This window comes from Atractosteus spatula, chromosome 9 (genome assembly GCF_055471065.1).
Source record: "Atractosteus spatula isolate fAtrSpa1 chromosome 9, fAtrSpa1.hap1, whole genome shotgun sequence".
Taxonomy (NCBI): Eukaryota; Metazoa; Chordata; class Actinopteri; order Semionotiformes; family Lepisosteidae; genus Atractosteus; species Atractosteus spatula.
In genome coordinates, this window is record NC_142714.1 from 11,418,706 (window position 1) to 11,431,751 (window position 13,046).

The 13,046-nt window shown below is 40.0% G+C and overlaps 2 protein-coding genes across 2 annotated transcripts; one reads left to right on the forward strand and one right to left on the reverse strand.

Moving 5' to 3' along the window:
- The first annotated feature begins 303 nt into the window (after positions 1 to 303).
- On the forward strand, positions 304 to 6,146 carry mgat2 (alpha-1,6-mannosyl-glycoprotein 2-beta-N-acetylglucosaminyltransferase). The gene is made up of 2 exons (XM_088925963.1): positions 304 to 489; positions 2,872 to 6,146. Exon 2 carries the CDS (start codon positions 3,128 to 3,130, stop codon positions 4,427 to 4,429), a length of 1,302 nt encoding a protein of 433 aa, XP_088782089.1. The 5' UTR covers positions 304 to 489; positions 2,872 to 3,127; the 3' UTR covers positions 4,430 to 6,146.
- A 1,068-nt stretch (positions 6,147 to 7,214) lies between these two features.
- Positions 7,215 to 12,688, reverse strand: dnaaf2 (dynein axonemal assembly factor 2). Its single transcript, XM_088925948.1, has 2 exons — positions 11,183 to 12,688; positions 7,215 to 7,873 (listed from the first exon to the last, which is right to left on the reverse strand). The coding sequence occupies exons 1-2, from the start codon at positions 12,686 to 12,688 to the stop codon at positions 7,232 to 7,234; spliced, it is 2,148 nt and encodes a 715-aa protein (XP_088782074.1). The 3' UTR covers positions 7,215 to 7,231.
- Between the last annotated feature and the right edge of the window lie 358 nt (positions 12,689 to 13,046).

Sequence of the window (13,046 nt, forward strand, 5' to 3'; positions counted from 1 at the left end):
TTTCATTCTGCACTCTGTGAGCACCCCTTAGCGTTGAGATACAAAGGCATAAGGGTGATGAAGACACGTATTGACTGCCAGATCGTTTTCATACAAGGCATAGCGTTTTCGATTATCAACATATGTGCTACATCACTCTCGGTGACAGACGCACGTTTCTGAAGCATGTGTTTTAGTAGGGAAAAGCTAGTTCTGGGGTATCCCCCTCATAACACTGGACACTTTAACGTTGCTGGAAGAGGGCGGGCGCTGCCTTGGAAGGTATGACGTCACTTTATATCTTGAAACATCGCTGTCTCGAGAGCCCCCTGGAGGCGTAATGCATTGTGGGATACGGAGGTCAACTGTGGTTCATTTCTGCTCGCTTTTCGGGGGAAACGAAATCGAGAAAAGGGGGCAGACTGTGAAGGAGAATGAGCACAACTGAACCGCGCTTTATTAATCCGAACGAATGCGGGATTGCGGCGTCTGCGCACTTAAACGCTTAAGGTAAGTTACGGCAGAGGAAAAGCGATTTCTGGTTGCGGCAACCATTGCGTTGTGATTATGGAGCAGAGCAGTGGTGCTGGTCTCAGTTTCCAAATGTTACAGTTACACTGGCTACGGCACTGGTGCGTTGGTATGTTCAGTGTTGCATGGCAGTTTTTGTAAGTGGAGGCTTCGCCGTCAACGGTATTGATGGAGCTATTATCCATCCCGTTTTGTTGTTGTGGACTCGCGGAAGAGAAAAAAAAAAAAGATGTGCTCTGCGGATGTGTGGCCAAGCACAAAAATGAGGAACGTGATTGCAGCTGGTCAAACATACGCATATATTTACTCTATCATATGTGTTTCAACAGAAATATTTACGGAAATGTGGATGGCTGTACCTAGTAGCACTCGAAAACTTCTGCCTTCAAGAAAATGAACGCCGTCGCGGGGAGGGAGTGCAAAATATGAAACTTATTTTGTAATCTGTCTGTGGGTAGGGAAAATCTAGGTTTGTCTAGGTTTAAATTACATTAACTTTTACATGTAATAAGTCAGGATTAAGTGTTCGTCAGTTCAACTGACACCGGCTGGATATTGAAAGAGTTTACAATTCAGTGGCCAAGGTATTCAATAACCGTTACCTTACTGCAGCATTGTGGCTTCCGAATATACAACTGACAACTAACTTTTTAGTTTCGAGGTATGGCCAGGTGAATTGAGCCTATCAAATAAGCTTAGGGCCATTATAACGATAATAGAATACAGCTACCTGCATTTACAAGTAACGATTTAACGTGTGTCAGGTTTTTACCATTTTAACCTCTTTAAATTTTCCTTAAATTATTTTCTCCCTTCTGTGGCCTATGAGAGGAGCTGAGTGTTGTCCGCCCATGGATGTGGATTTGTCCGCTTGTGTCGCTGTCTAAAACGCCCTGGGCACCTTTTCCAGCTGAACCACATGTTCCGGTTGAAGTTATTTGCTTAATAACTTTCGGTGTCCTTGCATCACCAACGTGAGAGCCGCCCCAGAAAAGATGATGACGGCAAGCTCTGTCGATTTTTGATTGTATCAAATGAACCTGCTTTACAATTTGACCAATGTGGCGTCGAGGAGTCGGGAGTTAACACCAGATGCTTTTATAGCGGTGCCTCCGATTAATTTGCATATTGTTCCAGTATTATTTTAGGATCTATTAGAAGCATTCTACTCATCAGTATGTGTGGAGTTTATTGTTTTATAGAGAGCGGAAGAAAGTTGAGGCAGAACAGTGGTCTTGGTGGTTAGCATCTCTCCCTTATGGCTGGTGGGCTTGATTCCAGACTTCTTTGTGAAGTTTGCATGTACTCTTCAAGTTCTGCTTTCCTCCCTCTCCCACAGCTAGGTGCTGGCTGGTTTAATTGGGGTCTCTAAACTGTCCCTGTGTGTCTGTGCATGCATGGTTGGGACAACTGGTTATCAGTAATAAGCAGCTCTCTGATAGTGGACGAGTGGGAGACAAGGCTGATCTCCAGTCACAATAACTGTATAAGAAGGGTGAGCTCAAGGTCTTTTAACCTGAAAGATCCTTAAACAAATTTAAACAAGTTTAATTTAAACTTTCTTTAATTGTTTAATCGCTGTGCTCAGCACCAGCACCCCTTTCTTTTTCAATCAGTATAGGAGCTTTTTTGGTTTTCCCAGTGTCCCTTCACTGACAGACGCAGCTTTCCATTAAGCCGATATCTTAGTGAGTCACTGTATACACACACCTGAGGTACAAACATGCGTTAGAGCCAAAGCATACATTTCTTGTTTAAAGACCCAAACGGTAGTTTTCAAACAGGGGTCAAAGGTTTCCAGAATGGTTTGAACAAGTGATTATTACTTTGTTTTGCTGATGCTTTTATCTAAGGTAACTTTAAATCAATGAAATATAAACTGTTAACATAGAACAGTATGAACACAATGAATTGGTTCACAATAATTTCATGTAAAGCAATAATCTCAAATTGAAAGGCTCCAAAGTACATTCTACAGTAGCTGAAACAAAAGCAACATAACATAAGGCAGAGAAATGGGGATAACAAATCATTCTAAAAGTGGAACATAAGCTGGTGGGTCTTCAGGAAGTATTCGAAGGCTTTTCACAATGGCGGAGTCCTGCCATTGTTCAGAATCCTGTCCCCAGCCAGTTTTCATCTACAGTACAATGCACTGAAATGAAATGTATTTAAGCAAAAGTACTGTACCAGTTTGTTTGAAGCTCACATATATTTTAATCACTGAAGGGTGACTCCAAAGTAATTGAGCTTTATTACTATAGCACACTGTGTGTCAATTACCTTCTGCCTCAAGGCATTAAAAACTAACAGGAATATGGCAAAAGGAATAATTAATCATCACCTGTGTTTGTTTTTCAGAGATTATCTGTGACTCAATTTATATGCCAGCTGTGAAATTGTTTCCTGTTAGAATATACCATGCCCTGCTGGATATGTTTGGCTTTAATGACCCACTGAGCGGATTTATGTTTACAAAATTTCAAGAATCCAAAGTGAAGAAGAAACGAAGATAGAAGATTTCCGTTTCCCACATTTCAAGCATTTCCACAACAGACGTTAGGTTTTAAATCTTCCATCTTTTTCAACATCTTGCTGTGCTGGATCACTGCCTGTCATGAGATTCAGAATCTACAAGCGGAAGGTTTTTATATTGGCTCTCATTGTCCTGGCCTGTGGCTTTGCCTTTTGGAGTAGCGGGAGGCAAAAGAAGAGCGAACTGTTCTCCAAAGAAGTTGATAATGTGAGGAGTAATCGGGTACATAGCACCTCCGGAAACAGGAGGGTTTCCAATGAGACACAACCTGAAAAAGTCCAAAAGCCTGAGGTGGACAATATGACCCTCGTGTATCGTGGGATTGTTTATCAGCTGAACTTTGACCAGACCATCAGGAACGTTGAAAAGTTCAAAATGCGCAAGAAAGATGATCTGGTTGTAGTGGTCCAAGTTCACAACAGGCCTGAGTATTTAAAACTGTTAATAGATTCTCTAAGAAAAGCCAAGGGGATAGAAAATATATTACTAGTATTTAGCCATGACTACTGGTCTCCCGAGATTAACCAAGTGGTCGCCACTGTCGATTTTTGCCAAGTCCTTCAGATATTCTTCCCCTTTAGCATTCAGCTTTACCCTCAAGAATTCCCTGGAAATGACCCCAAAGACTGCCCGAGAGACATTCCCAAGAAGGATGCCTTAAAGTTGGGCTGCATTAACGCAGAATACCCCGATTCCTTTGGCCACTACAGAGAAGCCAAATTCTCCCAGACTAAGCACCACTGGTGGTGGAAACTGCACTTTGTTTGGGAAAGAGTAAAAGCCTTAAACGATCATAATGGCTTGGTTCTGCTCATTGAAGAGGATCATTTCCTCTCACCTGACTTTTACCACCTCCTTCAAATGATGTACACTTTGAAGAGAGAGCAGTGTCCTGACTGTGACATTTTGTCTCTCGGAGGATATGCACATTCCGGCTTTTCCAGTAAGGCCAGCAAAGTGGAGGTGAAAGCTTGGAAGTCAACTGAACACAACATGGGCATGGCCATGACCAGAGAGACTTACCAGCAGCTGATCCAGTGCACTGACACCTTCTGCACCTATGATGACTACAACTGGGACTGGTCCCTGCAGCACCTCACTGTGACTTGTCTGCCCAGGTTTTGGAAGGTCATGGTCAGTGAAGCCCCAAGAATCTTCCATGCTGGAGACTGTGGAATGCATCACAAAAAAGCTTGTATGCCATCTACCCAGAAGGCTAAAATAGAAAGTATTCTGCAGAGTAATAGCAATCTGTTGTTTCCAAAGACCTTGCTCATAAATACGAAACAACCTTTAGTAGGTGTGTCTCCCCATGTGAAGAATGGAGGATGGGGTGATATCAGGGACCATGAACTCTGTAAGAGCTACCGCAGGCTACAGTGACATTGATGTTGGGCATCTTCTTAAAAGCCTTTTGAATATATAGTTTTTGTTCACAGACTGTTAAATGCCTGTTGTTTTATGGGATTTTCCCAAATATGTGGGATTTGGACTTCTTCATGAGTGTCTTTTAATAACCAAGTAAAAATTCTTGTGAAAGTTCACAGGAGTTTGATTAATTTTATTAAAGTGGCTCTCTCGAGTTTTGTTTTCCAGTTTTATGAAAACCTTTTGAACTAAAAAAGTGTTTTAATTCATGCTTTTGTTGCATAAATGGAGACTGACATTATTTTTGTGAAGGAGGAAGAAAATATAATGGTTGAACTGGTAATCATAGAGCTAATGAAAGCACCTCATGTGTAAAAAAAAAAGTGTATAGTATTTCTAATTCCCTAAAAAAATACTGAAAATGAGTCATTATACATCTCAGTATTTTTAAGAAATTAAACATGGAGATATTGAACTGTCAGGAAGGGGAATCAATAACAAAAACTGATGTTTGACTTCAGTTTAATTGAAATACTGTTCATTTAGGTGTAAATTGATTTGACTCCTGAAAACATCTGTGATTTTGAGCTTTTTGAGTTTTTAAGAATTGCTGTACACTTGTCCTGCTAAGTGTAGACACCCGACATTGATCAAGCAACAGAAATAAAGCTCTGGTAAATACTGCAGGAAAAAACAGCCACCCACACAGTGCTCGGATGAAACTGAAGATTGAATTCAGTAAAAGAAAAAACAAGAAGAAATCGTTTTCTTAGTTTTTCTTCATTGCTTTCCAAAATGTTTTCTGTTAGTCTCTTAGTATGATCTAAGGTGGACACGGCAGTTTTCATTTGTAACCCACAGCCTTTGAAAAAATAAGCAATTTGGGCAACAGAATGAGGTTCTATTTTGTAACATACTGTATTTGTATTACACAGCCTTGGGCATGTCCGTCTTATCTTGAACCCATTGTTTACATGTTGACACATCACGGTTTTTTGCATAAAAGTAATAATCATTGCAGTTAAAATGTATGAACTGAAAGTAATTCACTGTCTCTCAGGATTGTAATATCCCTAAGTGATTTCTCAGAAATGCTAAGCGACTTGTAGTGACTTATTTAAAAAAAAACAATTACATGAATTTCGGAGCAGATCTTTTTCTATTGCTAGGCACAAGATAATAATATATAGTATGAACCATCTCACATTGCAGACCTCCGCAGTATTGAGATTCAGCTTTATTAAAGGTCAAATAAGATGTTTTAATATACTAATCCTAGTATTGTTTTTCATTAGTGATGGTAAAGAAGCATATACCAAATCCAGGAATGTATCTGCAGAAACATACAATTTCAGTTAATACTTGCACATTTACTGAAATTTACACGTGAGCAATACTACATTGTTGTTGTCTTTTGAAATTCAGAATACTAAATTTTGCAACGAGTGAAGTTGTTCTCATTGTTCTCTACACTACAGGGAGTTAAAAATAATGTACCATTTGTAAACTGCCACTTTTCAAAAGCAGACATAAAATTCAGTTTATGTCACATTTTGCATTTCCTTTCTACCTACCACTCTGGTTACTGGAACAGCAGAGCTAGAAATCAGTCCATAAGAAGGTGAGATTATCACAAACTGGGATGGACTAATGTGTTACAATGTATTCATGTTGTCACTGTTTGAAATGAAATCTTGATAATTAAACATCACCATTTCAGTTCTTCCATCCACATAATGGATTTGTGTTTGCTCTGAAGAACAGCGCTCCTTATTTCAGCACCAGTTCAGGTCTTTTAATACTGTTATGTGATTAATAGCAGATTAATACGGTTACGTTTTTTTAAAAATTAACAACTTCTACTTGAATCAGCTGTAAAGCTTCATCAAAGTACATCATGATCCAAGGAATCAAACCTTTCTGTGTATCATTGCTCATCTGAACTCTGAAATATTAAGCTGTATTGTGAACCTTTACTATACAGTATAAATGTTCATATATATATATACTTTTATATAGATATATAAGCATCTTTGCTCACATACTGTGCATTTTCTCTCAGGGAAAGCAGAAAAAATATTGAATCCGTGCACAGAAAAAAGAGAAGAGATCTTACTCCGAAATGCCTAAAAGGTGAACATACAGTACTCTTTAATCTTTCTCTCTAAGTATAAAACAAGACTGGTCTAAACAGGTTTTCCAACATCTATTACCAGATCTGGTTCCTTCCTCTGGAATTGATGGTATCATTTCCCTGGGGTCTGTAGCAAACATCACTTAACTCCTTTTCAAAATAAATACGGGGATAACTGAAAGTAAATCATAAAGCTACAACAGAACTTAAAGAGATGATTCATAAAATAAACTGATTTATTAATACAATATTCTTCACAAGATTGTCTAGAGAACGCCTACAATGGCTAATGACTTCTAAATTTAGTGGAATGCTTGAAGTGTTTTCCTGTGGCTATTTCAGAAATAGATTAAAAAAAGAAAGGAACCCACACATTAATTAACTGTCACAGGAAACCTAAAAGTTTAACACTGCATATCAGTAAGATGCATACTTATATAATGTTAACCCGCAGTTTCTATTAATGAAATATTTTTACATATATAGTTAGAGGACTTTTTGCAACCTATCCACAATGTTTAGTACTACACACAGAAATAGATGGCTTGTTGTTCAGTACCGTACTTGCTCGGTGTGTAACAGATTGGATGTTTTGACTACGTGTTGCAAACAGTTTATTTTTCTGACTAATAAAGGGGAATGGAGAAGTAGCAATTATCATGGGGACTGTATAATGAACAGCATCAGTCCAGCTCATATAAAAGGGAGTTCTGAAATGAGAATCCAGCCGAAGTGGTGTGATTATTAAGAACCTCCACAGTGCCATCTGTAGGGTTAATTTCCCTAATGATAGCCGGTGCTGGTTCACTGTCCATGAACTCATTCTTCTGCTCTGTCAGTAGATCATCCTCATCAAGCTCATTTCCATCTCGTTCTCCAGACTCCTCTTTAAAATGCGCAGTTCTGCTAGCTCTATGCCCTATGCCAGTGGCATCGGGTGTGCCTGCTGTCTTCAAAGCAGTAAAAGGTACCTCTTTGCTATCTGGGCAAGGAGCACTGGGATTCAGATCACTGCCTACAGTCTCTGAATGTTTCATTGTAGCCTGTTTGACTGAGGGGGGTCTTGTTTGCTCTGTGCTATTGCCCTTGTCAAGTGCAAACCTGCAGACAGGCTCACATGCTGTATGACAGGCAGTGATCTGTTTTCTTTTTACTGCTGCATGCGTGTTGGTCTCTTTCTCCATCTCTTGAATAACAGCTTCTGGAGATGAGGGCTCATCTCTCACACTGCTGTCCACACTAGAGAGAATGACACATGCAGCATTTGCCGTTTCCTCTGGTATATTATCCTCATCCTGAGATTGATGAGACATGTCAGCATCCCTCTGAAAGAAAAGTTATTAAAACAGTAAATCTTCGTGAAAGTAAGGGGGCCTACAGCATGAGCACATGCACAAAGCACCATGTCAAACCTAGATCAGTTTTTCCATTTTCATTTGTAGCCCTCAGGATTTAAAAAAAAATAAGCAAAAAGAGGTTCTTTTTGTAACATAAGGCAGTTGGAATACAATTTTGAGTGCCTAAAATCCTATCGTAAGTTCTCAAAGCTTTATTACATATCCATCCATTTTCTAACTGCTTAATTCAGTACAGGATTACAGGACAGCTGGAGCCTGTCACAGCAAGCAATGTGTGCAAGGCTGGGTTCACCCTGCATGCCACCTAGAAGCCAATTAACCTACCCATCTCTCTTAGGACTGTGGGAGAAAACCTACACAAACACAATGCAAACACACGAACTCCAGGCAGATAGCTCACCAGGTTTGAACCCAGGGCCCCAGTGCTGGAAGGCATCAGTGCTAACCTATGTTTTATCACATATTTTTGGAAAAGCTGCAAACAATAAAGGAATCTTATCCAACAAAATCTATGTAAGTGAGTGTGAAAAGTAGATTCATTATACCGTCCTTTTATTTGGCTTTTATATTGCAAAAAGACTTCTGTGCAGAATGTTGTGTTTTAATGACAAAGGGTTTCTGAAGCAACCCATTACTGTTACTTCCATTTCAACCTTAATTATTGCAAAAATACAAGCTGCAGCATCTCAAGGCAGACAGGATAAATCTGTGTGCAGAGAGTATATGGAAAGGTACTTTTTAGACAACTATAGCATACACAATCAAAAAATGAAGGAAAAAGTCCCCAGGTAATTATACTGGTTAATTTATAAACTCACTGATTACGGCAACATCCTGCAAATGTTTGATTACCCATTCCTGGAAAAGGTCATGGCAGAGGGATTAGTGATGGAACAGCAGCTAGTTTCAGCTGAGGGGCATCTGTGCCTTCAGGAGCTGATGTTACCGATTGCATCCTAGAGCTATCAAAGCACAGTGTTGCAGGCACATTCAAAGCCCTGTCAGAAACTGTCAGCATCCCTTACCCAAGGGGTGCCAAGTCGTTGATGAGAATAAAAAGATTAAATTAAAACCTCTTTGAGACTCAAAGCATGAGGAGTAACAATCAAGATACAGTACATTCATGTGACATGCATCAATCCACAAAGAACTATGCTTTTGACATAACTGACTGAAGAATAGCCACCTGTACCCAATTTTTCATGTGCATTTTCTTAATTTAAGAAATTGCATTTTGTGCAATATTGTGCCTGTGCAGTATATACAACCACAACACATTTTCCTTCTGTGAAAGGGCAATTTTTCATCATTTCAAAATAGTTTCCTTTTGGTATTTAAATGTACCAAGGTAAGTGAATAAAGTGTGTTAGTGAATTATCTACAAAGTATACTTTACTCTCCTTGCACATCCTCACACGTCTGCTACAATTTCAGAAAGTTAGGGATTCTGTTTCTTGGTTCCTGGGCCATTCCTACACTTCTACTCTTGAATCCTGGAGTTTTTCACTGAACTTCCAACCTCCTTTCATTGGGCCAAAGGAAAGGAGATCCAGATTGTCAGATGGGTCATTGTGCAACGTGACAAAGGTGACCACCCATGACAAGTAAGGTAAGGTGACCTTAAGGAAAGTGAGCCTTGCATTAATGCTCCACAGGAATGAAGTTGGGACATCAGTGATGGCAACAAAGTCTAAGTGGATCAAAAAACAATTTTATTATAAGCGTATCCATATTGTTATGAAGTTATAGCAGAAAGTGTACAGATGTACAAGGGAACTATGTTTCAACTGAGCCTTCCCTAGCCTTGAAGCACATATGGAGGATAGTTCACAACGTTACTTAACCTTGTATAAAATGTTGTCTTGTTATTGGCAAGTAGAATGTGCTCCCTAACCTGAGGGAAAATATAATCTAGAAAATTTAAGAGTAACCAACCATGATTGATATGTAAACCATGATTTGCCCTTCCTGTGTGTGAGTCACTGATGGTATTAAGATACAAAGCTTTATTTTCCACTTCTTTGCTGCTGTTTAGGGTGAAGAAGCACAGATGAGAAGGAAAAAAAGCATTTACAAAAGATACACAGCTTGATACAAATCTAACTGCCTACAAGCTGCTAAAGGTGCTATTTTAAAACAGTCAATATGCAGTAAGTTAATTTTTTTAAACCATTAACCTTTTTTGTAAAAAAAAAAAAGAGGGAAAACGTGCTTTCAGATCATGTATATTTTAGATAATGTTCCCAATGCATGGATGGGTTATTGCATTTTTCATAGCATGGCTGTCAGATATTCAGTAGGAACTACATTGATTTTTCAGGCTCTGATGCCAAGGCTTGCATATCGTATCAGTTGAAAAAAGGGAAGGAAGGCAAGATGAGGTCTGCGATTGGCTTGTCCTCATTTTGTATAATGATCCATTTTGAGAAAGAGCATGGAAGAACAAAGACAAATCAGTACAACATCAGAAACCTTGTTTTCCATTACTGTTTCATTCCAATGTTCTACTGTTCTGTGGACTTTTATCCTATTTAAAGGTAAAGCTTGTGGATGGTTTCAATGACAGCTGCTTTACGCACGCACATTGGCAGTCAAGTCTAAGGTGTTCTCAATTTTCAGAGTACTATTTCACTGATGTGTTGTCTGGAACTGTTTAATTTATTACATTTGTGTCTATACGCTAAGCTGTACAGTCTGCTAGTGCGTTATATTTCAGTCCACAGTGGTACATTACTTTAGGACGGAACTGACTGCTCATTATTCAGTAATGTACATGTAATTCGCGTTCAAGCTGTCAACCCCATGCCACGGGAGAACACAATGAAGTAAATGCTAGGTCAACCTTATATGTACATAAGTGAAAAGAAGGTTGGGAAAATATTGTTCCATAAAACCACTGTAATATTCCCCTGATGTTGACTACTGAGCCTCCTGAAATATTAGTACTGCGGATTGTTCCCGAGCAGGTTCTTGCTAGATTTCAGCTGCCCTACAACGTTGGACGCTGCTGGTATTCTTGAGCCTGTCTACAAATTGCATTCAAATCTAAAGAACCAGTCAGTCTGTTGCAGCATGTAACAGGTTTTGTTTTAAATACAATTTTATCCTCACTAGCTGTGAGAGTAAAGCTTTAAGATGTTAATTTACTTTACAAGAAAGAGGCGCTTTCCATTCCACTCGGTATAAAATGCGATATTGTAAACCGAAAATATGAATGGGAGTGTTCCCAAGTCTACCCTAATTATCTTCCCGATAGATGGTTTTTAAAATATTTACCTGTACTCTGAATAATTCATCACATGCCTCATTGAATGGGTTTGTCTCCGTTGCGAGTTGGTCATCACAGGTGTGGTCCGTGGATTGTGAAGCATCGTTTGGACAGCATGATTTACTGCTTTGCAGACAATAGGTGCATCCTTCACTTCCCTTTTGAGTATCGGTCGCTAACGGTTCAGGAATTATGTCTACGCCTTCAGACGTGACAAGTTCTTTCGGTTGAAACTTTGGCGAGACAGGTTCGCTGACCAAGGGGGGAGAGTCAAGTGTATCTGGGCTTTCCATCACGTTGGTCTCCTGCTGTTTTACAAGGTCGTCGGCGGGTGTTTCGTTCTCGGCCTTTTCAGAGCTGCCGGGTTCGAGATCTTCGAACGTGTCCTTTCCACACAGAGTTTCACTGACCAGATGAGGGTTCATCTGGGCTGTCGGCGGCCGCTTCAGTGGCAACACAGTTAAAGTAACGACCAGCTGTTTTTTCAGCTTAATGAACTTGGCTTCCCCTTGGTTTTCGTCAACGGGATAAGGTAAAGTCACTTCCAGTCTATACGCTGGTTTCTTGGACTCCAGCAAGAACTGTTTTTCCGTTACGTTCAACTCTGCATCCGCCGCCGACTTCAGAAGAGGCAGGTCAACGGTGATCACGATCTCTTTGGGTCGAGGGCCGGGAGCAGAGTCTCGGGAGCACGTGTAATCTTGTAAATCAATGTATGACCTGTACTTAATCGTGTAACGGGGTTCAGTGGGCTCATTGCTTTTGTTGGGTGCTGGTTTGATGTAGTCTAATTTTTCTTCTCTGATCACAGTGTTATCTTCTTGAGCAGTATTTCCTTTTTTGCCGTAAGGATATGGGAACTGTAAAGGATCATTCGGGTCCACCGCATCCGTTTCTTTAATCGGATGCCCGTGCAGAGGCTTACGAATAACCGCCGGGTGGGTTACCCCCTTGTACTTCATTTTTAATACCTTGACATTTCTTTCATCTAGTTTGACGTTGAACTGTTTCTGGATGCCTTCCATCGCGGTTCTGTCTACTAATTTCATAAATCTCTCGTTTTTCCCGGCAATATAAAGTGTATCTGGGTGGAATACGACATCGTATATCATGTGTCGGTTGCCTTTCGAGTCCAGATCGTGCCTTCCCGGTGCTAGACTGTAAGGGAGAGACCAGTGCTGTCCCAATTTATCATCGCTCCCTTTTCCAGGCTTACACTCAGGCTTAGCGATCAACTCGTTGCTACAGATGTTGATAAAACATTTCTGTTCACCCCTCACGCTCGTCTTCAGGACGCGACACGGCTTGGGGTGAATAAACTGTATATCCATGCCCCTCTCCTGCTCCATTATCGTTATTTCTTCTTCATATTTCTTTCTGTTCTCCGGATTTGAGATTTCTTCTGCATATTCCTTCAACATCTCCCTGAATTTCTCATCCTTGAACGCTTTGCTGAAGCGGTCGATTTCATCTGAAGTTAAATTTAATTCCTCAAGTTTTGAGCCCGATTCCATCGTTAAAATTATTTCTGTTCAGACTCCTCAGGTGTTTCAAACTTTCCTTCTTTCCAAACTACTGTTCCGCTCGTTTAGGTCGCATTTTATAGACGTGATCCGTGCAGGGTTTATTTTAGAATGATATCGTAAGCAACGACGACTTTTCCAGTTTTTGTTCCAGCTACCATGTTATTTTGTCGTCTTAAAATGTAAAATACATTTTTATTCTTTTTTAAAGCAAAAAAAAAGGTTAATATTTTCGTGTGACGAAAACTTTCTGCGACAACTACAAACGAAGGAATTAACGAAACCATGGAAACCGCGTCTCTTGACGTTGCTAAGATAAACAATGTGGTTGTTATGTCGCGATCTCCAG